This window comes from Lonchura striata, chromosome 1 (genome assembly GCF_046129695.1).
Source record: "Lonchura striata isolate bLonStr1 chromosome 1, bLonStr1.mat, whole genome shotgun sequence".
NCBI lineage: Eukaryota > Metazoa > Chordata > Aves > Passeriformes > Estrildidae > Lonchura > Lonchura striata.
In genome coordinates this window covers 70,388,596-70,400,106 of record NC_134603.1, presented here as the reverse complement: position 1 = coordinate 70,400,106, position 11,511 = coordinate 70,388,596, and the positions used below count along the sequence as shown (strand labels likewise).

The 11,511-nt window shown below is 37.8% G+C and overlaps 1 protein-coding gene across 3 annotated transcripts in view; it reads right to left on the bottom strand.

Moving 5' to 3' along the window:
- Positions 1 to 7,143: 7,143 nt before the first annotated feature.
- TENT4A (terminal nucleotidyltransferase 4A) overlaps positions 7,144 to 11,511 on the bottom strand; it is a 56,313-nt gene continuing 51,945 nt past the window's right edge. For 2 of the 3 annotated variants that reach the window (XM_021546903.3, XM_077785153.1), the window contains one exon: positions 7,144 to 9,372. In XM_021546903.3, the coding sequence (XP_021402578.2) occupies positions 9,193 to 9,372 (180 nt within the window). In that variant the 3' untranslated portion in view covers positions 7,144 to 9,192. The remainder of the gene's footprint in view (positions 9,373 to 11,511) is intronic. The other variant, XM_021546904.3, reaches the window with a different exon arrangement.

The following is an 11,511-nucleotide window of genomic DNA, read 5'->3' as shown; positions in this document are numbered from 1 at the left end:
CTGAAAGCTTTTTTAAAATGTGTGTTGAATTCAAATTAAGATAAACAGTAACCAAACTAGAAATCTAAAATATTTTATGAACATTCAGCAGACAAAAGTTTGGTAAAACACAGAAGGTTTGATACACAGGACCAACAAGCCGTGATTTTTTTCTAAAGGACTACTCATTATACAGCATATGAAGTAGCTGGAGAAAGAAATAGGCTCTAGGAAAAATTAAGTCCTTCTGCTATGGCAAAATAAATGCTTACTTCTTACAGTGAAAGCCAAGCTCTGCAAATGCTCCTCCCATTACTCACAGCATTAACATCAACACAAGAATATGGAAGTCATATATGCTCATTGAATGTGAGTCTAAATGGAGGCAATACCCCAACAAATGGTACAGAAGAGAGATAGATATCAGTTCTCTAATCTCTAGCAACTTCCAGGGAGAAGTGGGGTGAAACCAACACCGAAACCTTGACTGAAATAATTCTGATTCTAATCTGCAAGAATGACCTAACCTTGTGAAGAAACACAGTTGTGTTTAGAAGTTCTTGAACTAAACATAAGAGCCTATTTAAATATAATGCCTACCAATGCAGCCTGTTTCACTTGCAATTCCAATTCTTCTTTAAAAGCACGAATTTCACTCTTAACTTGATGGTAACCCCGACTCCCTGCATTCATCCTGAACTGCACATAAGAACTGAATAAAGTTCTGGGTTGCACGTTTGCTCTGTGTTAAAAATCTTACTCCTACTTATTCTTTCCCATGCACAGTTAGTGAACACAAACCTGTTTGCCAGGGTGATTGCTGATGTTATGTTACTGAATAAAGATTTGGCTCTACCTACTCTAGTCTCAGAAAACTTTTTTAATGGTAAATTAACCATTGAATTAAAGCTGGGTAACACAAGGAGCTGTGTTATCTGAACACAACTACCTATCTGCACAAATCAAAGAATCCCTGAACTGGATGATGCCTGGAGCTCTTTTCAAGAGTGTATTTTATATCCATATATATTCTGAGTATATTCTATTTTTAGCTGACATCTTAAAGTTGAAGGTAGGGAAAAAAAAAACCCAAACAAAAAACAACCTGAAACAGCCATTTCAGGCTAGCTGGAGAAAACCTGTCAGCGTCCCAGTTCCATTTCCAAGAGCACTTAGGAAAAAAGAACCTCTTCTGCATGCTAAAATAATTAGGAGCTCATGCACCTGAGCTGGATATGCGTAGTTAAGGGACTGAAAGAACCGTAAGAAGGAAATGATAATTTAACCTCTGGAAGGATTAAACATTTTTCTATTGGTACAGCTGCACAGCATAAATCAAATGTGGGCTTCCCAAGTACAATTTTGATAGACAGAAAAAAAATAACTTTGCTCAGACATCCATTACTGATTACAAGTAAAATGCTCTGAGTCTTATCTGTATGAAAAAAAAACCAAAATGATCTTTAAAGCTACCCTGTGCCTCAGGAAAGGTTTTCCCATCATGATAGATAGCACCACCTCCAAACCAGAGACTGTCGAGCTGTTGCTTTTGCAGTGGGAAATAAGAGTGATGCAAGAGCGCACCCTCCCTGTCACTGGAGCAAATTGAATTCAGCAAATCGCATTTTCCTGATTACCAGTAGCAAAATCTTTTAATACTCTGTAAGAAGATAAATTTAAAAAGAGGACCCTTCTCACCGATAAAGAATTAGCCATTTTCAAGCCATTGCAGACAGCCAGGTGCCACACAATAGGAATTTTAATACTTTTCATGCCTACAGGATTACATTCCTCAAAATGTCAGATGCCCCCTCCTTTACTTTTGAGTTTGAGCCTATCTGTGCCAGTGGGCCAAGGATCAGGAATGGGAAGCAAGAGCCATAAGGGACTAAGCTAGGATGCCAAGCTAGGTCCAATTGTGTCATGAAATTCACATCCAATTTTATCCACTAAAGGGATCAGGGTTATTGAAGCGGTCTGAAATGTTGCATTCCTTTTTATTCCAGATACCACAAAAGCATCTAACAGGAAACCCAGAATAAAGCCACATGTATTTCTCCAACAAAACTGAGAAACTACCTCAGTCATACTACAGTCCCTAGACAGATTACATCCAGTCCGATCTTCTACTTGCCACCAGAGCTCTGAAGTGACAGACAGCTAGCACATTCAGCCATCCCCAGGAGGTAAGTCACTCCTACACCAAAGCCAAAGATCAAAAGTTTGTCAATACAAGAACAGTGCAAATGGATGCAAAAAGCTGGGTGATGGTGTCTGTCCTCTCTAGTACTTCACAGCATTTTGACATGGCATCATAAAAGCTAGCTTGTACTTTAATGAATCCCCAGTTGAAGTAGATTCTCAGGTGTCACAAAATTCTTTAAACCTGTGTCTGTAGCTGCTGCCATGACTGAATAATGAAAACAAGAGGATTATGTGTCTTTTTTGTCTATTTCTTTTTTCCTCCCTGAAATGAGGAAAGCCACAGGTAATTTAACCAGTAAAACTCTGGACTTGCAATAAAAGGAAATCATTAACGCTAATGGAAACATTTAATCTGTTTGGTTCATTTATCAACTCTGTGAGACAAGCTGGTGAATTTAATCTTACTGTCAGCAAATATGCCCAGGTGTCTCTCCTCTTCATAATTTCTAACCCATCAGCTTTCACTGTTTGGAAGTAGCTATAAATTCTCATTTTCCAGCCCTGTGCTTTATAGTTCATCCCATATATATTTACTCAGTACTACAAAACTCTAACTCTTTGTACAGGCCATGTTTCCCATATTTGTCACATTAGGACACTCAGCTCATGCATGGCAGTTCTTGTGTCACAATCATTAGTAAACACAGATAAAATAACGTGTTTCCAAAGTTAATTTTCAACTAACTGCACCACTTTGGCACAAATATTTGCACTCAGCGCCATCTATTGATGCTAGTCAGATTCAGAACACCCTGACTCAGTCACCACCTAGAACTGAATCACACCACAGGCTTTACCAAACAATTTAAATATATAGATATTAATAGCAGCAATACTAGGTTAGGCATTAAAAATATTCGATAAATCAGTGTTGAAATTTGCCTCTGTTTCTAGTTAGCCCTACTCTGTTATGTGACAGAAATAAAAATTAAATACTGATGTGAGTTTTCCAGATAAGAACTTTTGGCATGTCTTGCCCTTATTAGTATCTTAGGCATCCTGGAGCTGTGATCCATACAACATACTTCTCGTAGTAGCAGTAATAATAGTAGGGGGTGATTAAGTTCTTTTTAACAGATCTGCAGCTTGGCATGTCACACTTTCCATTCTGCTGAAATGGTTCTTTTATATTTCAGGTAAAGATCATTAATGTCTTGGGTTCTGCTTCCTTTTTCTTGGTGGAAATTTTCTTTTCTATCTATCTACTCTTAAAAAACATTGTTCAGTCTCAGACTTCTATGGTGCATTATAAGGAACATATCTGACCTAGACAGATACAACCTTTTTTAGATAAAACTTAGGTTAATAGCAGCTTCCAAATCTTACTACTAAAAAAGCCTTTTCCTGATGCTTCCAACTCCATAAGTACTGTTTTACAATTTTCCAGAGAGTGTAAGTAATCTACGTACTCATGAATTGCAGAATAAAGACAAACAATCAAATTTTAATTATCAAAAGTTTCCATGATGAATCTTTGCAACCCCCTGCGGGGGGGGAAAAAAAGTGAAGGCAATTTGGAGTACTTTGCTGATGTCCTACACAAACTACTACTCCCACACACCTTCATTGTGTTACCATTGCAAATGCAAGTTGACTGAAGTCAGAGAAGTAAAAAATTGTTACCTGTAGTAATCATCATAATACAGAGAAGATACAAAAAATTGTATTTCTTGATCAGTAATTTCTGACTGGGGACTACTCATTTCCAGGGATTATCAACTTCAGAAATCACTGTTTCAGTCTACTGGTCCTAGAATTTGTAGATATATTTTCACTAGTACAGGACAAAGCAAAAAACAAAACAATACCTACTTGACTTATATTCCCATTAAAAACTTCATAAACCCAGCTGAAAGTAAAATTAAAACAAAATGTTGTATTTTTTTGTGGTATTAGAGAAAAATTTAACTAGAAAAAGCCCTTCAGAGGTGAAGTGGTCCAGCAGGACTGACTAAAATTGGAATGGTTTACCTGAGGCCTTGTCCAGCCAGGTTTTTAAAATTTCAAATCTTACTACCAGACTAGAGCACTTGTATTCCAATGCTTAACCACTCATAATTACTAATGCTCACACCCACACAGCACATTTCCCATAACCTTCCATTCCCTGACTATTCCTTTTTAACAGAGGAATGGGAGGAAAACAGCAAATAATTTTGTTCAACCACTGTGCAAGGAACAGGTCAGAAAACTCGTGCACAGAATTGCTCTCTTATCTTCTAATCTGAGGGGCAAACAACCTGCTGGGCTGCCTTGCCTCCCTTCAGGGCCTTTGTGAGGACAGAACAAATCCTGCTCTTGCAGCTGGGAACCTCAATACTACCCTGCTGATCTACAGAAGACTGCATATATATGTATGAATGACGGATAGAATGATCTTGTTTTCTGTTCTTACGTCTCCTAAGGAATTTCCTGAAGAGAACAGAGATTATTTCACCCACAATTAGTAATCAATACCCAAGTGACTTTTACAACCTGGACATGCAAATGTTAACAAGGGTGAGATTGCATCTATTCATTTTGGCTCCAGAAATTAGTCAGATGTGTCCAATGGCGATCCTGAAGGAGTGAATGTAGCCCATGCAAAGATTCAGCTTTTCTTTTCTGGACAGGAGGAGCATGAAGCAAGGAATTTTCTTACAAAATTTCTCAACAGAACATCCACTGAGGATCAGCGTTGGAGTTTCACTAATAAAAAGTGGCAATTTTAGCACAGATGTTATAGACTTCGTTTAAATATCCCTTTCATTCTGTGACACACAAAGTCCTGTAATCAAAGCTCCTAAATCGTGTTCGGTTTAGGTCTGAATATGAGTGAGTGAAGTGTTTATTTGGAAGCCATGTCTTAGTAAATCCATAAATCTACTTACTGTTCACCTCTCCTAAGTTACTCAAGCAGAAAGCAGCTTGCTGCTTCCTAAGAATTCTCACCAGAAGAACATGTCACATTTTGGTGGATAAGTGAAAAATAGCTGGTGTTGGATGAGTTGCCCCCTTTGTCTTTCCTGACCTCACACACAGCCATGCATATCATCAGTATGCACTGCATATGGACCATTCATAATTTCTTTTTATACTCAAGCAACAATCTGTCAATAGAAAGGTATTATGAAAAAAGCAAATACTTTTTTTGAGAATCCTTAATTGATTTGAAACCTAAGGCTACAAGTGCCATAGGCAGCTCTAAGCCAAAACTTTTGCAGTAGCACAACACTGAAAACTATGAGCAGAACTTTAGACAGGCACTATCAGATAAGGTTCTGAGGCATCCTCTAGTATTTTTCCTCTAGTATTTTTCTTCACAGATTTTTCTGTTATCCAAGATACTTCCTTTCAGGCTTCTAAGGCTCTTCCAAAATCCTCCTTTTTTGGTACATCTGCTTTCCACAACACTTCAAAACAGTGTAAGTGCATAAGAGCAGCCACCTACTCGATAGCTCTGACATGTCTTTCAAATGAAGAATTCAGGTCATAACTTTGGTTTAGATCAGGTATTACTAAACTTATAACCAGACTATACTGGCAGCAGTCAGCAAGTAGGCAGCTTCCTGTCCTTGAGAGCACAGAAGCTGACAGATTTACTTCCCCACACACACAGAGTGATCAGTTGCCTGTTAGCTCACAATTTAGGCTTTTCTTATGAATCAGAAATGACGAAGAGCTCACATTGCTTGAAGGCACACTGTTCTCCAATGGTACTCTGAGTATTGCTGTGTCCATTCGCAAGAGGCTGCTCCCATGGAAAGAAACAATGCTGAACCAGGAGCATGGTACTAGCTGTCACATTTCTGTCTTCTTACCCTGCCTCAGTGCACAGGGATGGAGTTACAGGGAAAGCCCAATGCAACACCAGCATCAACATCTCTTGTAAACAGGAATAGATCACAACTGAGCTCTATGATAGACTCTCTGGGTCCCATCCCTCTATTCAATTTGCAGCCTCTTCCTTCCTCTTTTCAAGTCCATGACTAGCTTTGCCTATGAACAGTGTACAAAATAGTCACTAAGGCTGGGATCAAGGGGATTTCTCATATTTTTATCAGAGAACAAGGATTCAAGGGAGAACACCAATGCATTAAATACAGACTGCTAACAAGGATAGACAGTTCAGCAGAATCTGTGGGAGGAATAAAGTAAAACCATCATCTGGGACAGAAGGAGGGGAAAGGTGGAGTCTAGGAAGTTACAAAACCAATGTTGCTGCACTTAATCTTTGTGTCTGCGGAGATTATATATCCCGCTGTCAGCCATGTCCACTGGCTGAGTGATGGAAAAAATAGTTATTATCCAATCTACTAGTGAGTGGTTATTATTTTCCCTTCCCACTACTTTGCTTTTCTCCAGCAGATACTCATTAAGATTGACCAAATATCCTCCCTGATTGCCAATCCCTAGCCCTGCACTACTGTCTATTAAAAACACTTCAGTTCCTTTTCTCAGCATTCACAGATATATATATATACAATGGTTCCTTCCAGAGACTCATTTTGTAAAATTTTCAATAAGTCCTTTCAGAGGGTCAAAAAAAAACTAAAAAAAAAAAAAAAAAAAAAAAAAAGATACATCCAATCTTTGAGGAGGCTAAAACCTAGATGAAGGTTTTGAAAGGAATTTTAAAACTACAGGGAGGGACTAGAAAAAGAAAGTTAATTAAAAGTTACGGCATCCCAAGGAATTAGTCGGTTGATCTCCTTTTGAGGATACTGTGGGCACTGCCTCCAGCTCCTCTGCTTTCTCATTATCAAAGGACCAAATTCACAACTGCAAAAGAAATATACATGCTCATTACTCCCTTTAGAAAAACATCACCATCAATTGAGGGCACCCATCTACCTTCCAAGGTTATTCTGAAGGTGCTCAGCATGAACAATTTCAAGCAGATGTTCAAAGTGTACATCAAAGAATGGGACATGAATGTCCCTTCATCCATTAAGTATCCCATAAAAAAGTAAAGAAGAGTGACTGGTCTCCAAAGTTTATTAAATATCAAAGAATAGAAAACTTTACATAAAAATATGTCAATTTTAGCTTCCACATAGTTGTCCACACAAAAAATTTAAACATTTTTTTAAACCTGTAGCACATAACCACAGTGATAGCCAGGCCAATTAATTTGGTTCACCATGACTGAAGTGTTACATGATACCACTTTTCAAATGAGTTTTGCTTTAAAATGGACACTAGTATAAGACACCAATTAAAGCCTCTAACGGCTCTTTAATGTAGTTATGCTCAATATTGCTAGTGTGTGAAGACTAAGCAGTACAGGCTCATGTAACAGCCCTTAGATATTATTTATGAATCAGCTCACAATTTTTAGAACTTTTTTATTGTGATGAGTCTGGAGCATTAAGACAAACTTTCTGCAAACAGATATGCACTACTCTAGTTTGGAATGTTGCCCTCTCTCCCCTCAAGGACCTGTTTGTGTTTGACAGATTCAGTAATAACATGAACTACTTCTGCTTCAAAGGCATACAGCATATTAAAAAGCTTCATGCTTGACAACTTATTTCAATATCCAGATACCAGTTTTAAAACCTTCTATATCTGTACGCAGTATAGATGTCCTGTTAACAGAATTCTTCAGCTTTCTCTGCTAGTGGACTTACATAACTCACCTGTAGTTTTCTGTATAGCTTAAGAACTCTCACTTAAAAAAGGGAAGTCAGAGGGCATGAGATGTAACCTACTCCCAGGACAACTGTGGTGCTTTAAAAACTCAGGGTTAGGCAGGATGTACATTTTTCAAAAAGTTAAAGACAGTGTTTGTCATGGCAATACACACTTGCATAGTATACCTGTATGCATCTGTAAATTAAGTGCCAGCCACTCATACTGTGTACAACACTGGGCTGTGCTCTCCTGCAACACATTAAAAGATACTTCTTGTAATGCTTAGAGCAGCTGAAGTACTTTTTATATATTTGCTCTTAACAGAACTAATGCATACTACTATACAGATTCCTTAATGGAATCAACATATTTCCTTTCTCCACATTCCTTAAGCCGGGTACCTCTGTTTAATAGTGTTGTTTCAACCCAAACATTAACAGGTTATGTTACTAAAATGCATCAAAGCATGTAGTTCACAGCTTTTTAATTTCTTATCAGGACTTGAACCAACCTTTTTCCCATTCCTCTCAAAAGTTTTACTTCTGGTACTACAAATGTTCGATTTGTTGTCTAGTTAAAGAAAATTAAAACTCATTGGTCAGAGCAAGACAATTGATAGAGGCCAGACAATGAGCCAAAAAACACAGGGTCAAAACGCTTTGGAGCTTAGTAAAGTCATAAAACTGTAAGCCAAATCGTACTTTCATTGTGAATCAAGAAGCCTCAAATATTACCAAATGTCATGTTTATAACTGCTCAGACAACCTGCCAAAACTATGACCCCAACTTAGATAATGCAACCTGGGAAAGGATCTGTAAATTAAAAAACCTTTTCCCCTTAAATATAACTTATGTGATAATATGAAATTAAATTAAAAATTCCAACTTATTGCACAAATCATACTTCCAATATTTACAAAGAAAAAAATTGAGCTTTGAAAAAAAAAAAAAGCAAACCAGGAGAGCAGCAAATTCACTTTTATGATTTCCCAACTTGATTTGCTGCAAAGAAGAAAAAAATATAATTCCAAGGGGCAGAAGTTTCCTTCACTTCTAAAATAAAAGAAAAGGAACAGATATAGCCACAGCAAAAAAAGCTACAGCATTTGTAAATGTCCTTGCAGTTCTATTGTCAGAGCTGCTTCGGCACTGAATGAACCATTGTGGGAAGGCAGAAAACAAACTTCCACATTTAATAAGGCTTCACAGATAAGCACAACTACTTCTTGAAGATGGACTGAACCACCACACAAAGAAACATGCAAAGAAGTCAGCTGCAGATATTTGGCAACACCAATAAAACGATGTGCTGGACGCTGGTCTCCATCCCTCAAGTCGAGTGGCACTCACTCAGTTTGTCTGAACAGGGGAGGTTCATTTTGGCATCTGCCATTATCTGCTCAGACTAATAGGCAAGCTGTCTCTGTGTTTTTTCCTCCTCCATATATTTCGATTGTACTGGTGGTGTCCACGGTTACCAACTGGTTGCCTCATGCCTCCACTGCCAACAGGGCTGTAGCTGTTGCCTTGGTTATGTGTTCCTTTCATGGAAAACTTCATTCCACTGTGCTGCTGAAAAAAATAAAATAAGATAAAGCAATCACTTAGGCATAAAAACAGGAAACAAAACATATATTACCAGTTGTATTTCCTCAGCATACAAGTCACTTCTACAAAACACTGCTTGAAGCAACTGGTCTTTTCATGCTTGTTTATTTGTAGCTGTGCAAGTCCCAAGGCACTAACAGCTTACTAAGTGTTTTCTGTAGAAAATGTCCTGCAAATGAAATGGTGTAGATTTCAAAGCATCCTTAACACCCTTGGATCTCAGTATGAAATATACTCACTGTACAACTCCCTTATAAAACCAGGGAATTTCCACATTAAATACTAATTATGACAGATGTGCGTATTTTGGAGTATCTCAGCAAGAACATTACCAAATGAGATACTTCAGTCCTTCAGAAACATCATGGAGAAATGTATGAGCATGATCACACGAGCTGATGCATGGGGACTACAAGTCTGCTTTCCCCATAATCTCAAGTCAGTGACAAGGCTTGTGAGGAGCCTGTAAATCCTACTGGTCTGATCATCAGCTTACAGAGCTCCTAGACTGTACCTCATATAAAAACCAAGGCAAAACAATTAAGTGATCACAAATATAGCATAACACTTTCTTTGGGGGATCTCCAATAACTTGAAACAAAAACTGCCCAGAAGGTTTAGCAGCAGCCTGAGTAAATCTATCCCACCATAAGGTACTACAAGCATCTCTATCACTTAATGACATACAGTAAGCTGGCTTAATGTGTATGTACTTAAATTAGGTACAAGAGTTTCAGAAGATGAAAGACTTCCTAAATACTGGTTATATCAATGCAAGCAACCTTTCCTGATGTCTGACAGTAACAACTCAACAGACAACTGACTGCCTGTAACAAGAGCTAATTCTAACCTTGAGGGGTTGAACAGGAACACAGAGCTAACATTTGGGACAATTGCTTGAAACACTGAAGTAGCTGCAGGTATTTAATATTCTGTATTTCCAAATGAATGTGAAGCATAAAGAAACGAGAGCACTAAACTACCACTACAACTGAGTGCACAAAACAAAAAGTTATTGAAAGCATAATTCCATAAGCAACATTTTACTGTCAAATTGTTACCAGAAGAGACACTGAGCATCCAGAAAGTCAAACTGGTGAAGACCAGTGTTGAGGAGCAACTACAATTAACTTCAGGGTGGCAGAAAAACCTTAAAATTATTTTATACAGTGTCCTACAGCAACCTAACCAACCTTCAACATGCAACTTCTAAACACCAAGTGTTGTTCTCAGACTTCCAGTGGAAAAATAACTCAAGGACAAGTAGAAAAAGGAAACGCAAGCTGAAAATTTTTCATATTTAAGAGACACTACTTTCCAAACATAGTTTATTGATATATGTTTCATAAATAGCTTCTAGTAGATATTTTAGCAAGTAAACAACATGAAACCATAAAAAATTAGAATGTTTTTTATTTTTGGCAAGGGGTCCTTCAAGCAAATACACAATGTCACATCCTTGTGCAAAGTTTTCTAGTTCAGTAAGTATATCTCTGACTCAATTATATACAAACATTTACTTGAAATGACATCAAAATACTAAAAATTACCCTATAGTAGTAGGGTAATAACCCTATAAAAGTAGCTAGTTGTCACAGTGACCCTCAACTGCTGAAGAAAGACAGAGGAAAACTTTAGTATTGCTACTGAACAACCAGAACAAAACTCATCAAGAAGCATACAAACTTCCAGGAAGCTCACCCATCCACTTCAGTTGAAAATGTGAAAAATCTGAGAATTTCTTCTTCAGTATGAATGAGGATTCCCCCAAAAAAAACCTACTGGGAGCACGATGGCAGGCAACCCCAAGATCAAACAAGCAGCACAACAAATATGGCAAGTGCATCTACCTGTATCCTAAAAGATGTCATACTCCTTGTTTGCTAAAAGGTAAACAAACCTTCAAAGAATGATTAATAAGCCAGCCAGAACTTGAGCTTGTGATTAAGCATTCTGCATTGCTTTTAGGCCATCAAGATAAACACTGTCAATCTATTGGAACAGGATCTGAATCCATCAGTCTAATGATTCATCAGCTGAGAGAGGTGCTTAAGGAAGTTGACTCAGGGACCACTTCAGTCAGGGATAATACCTTATATTTAC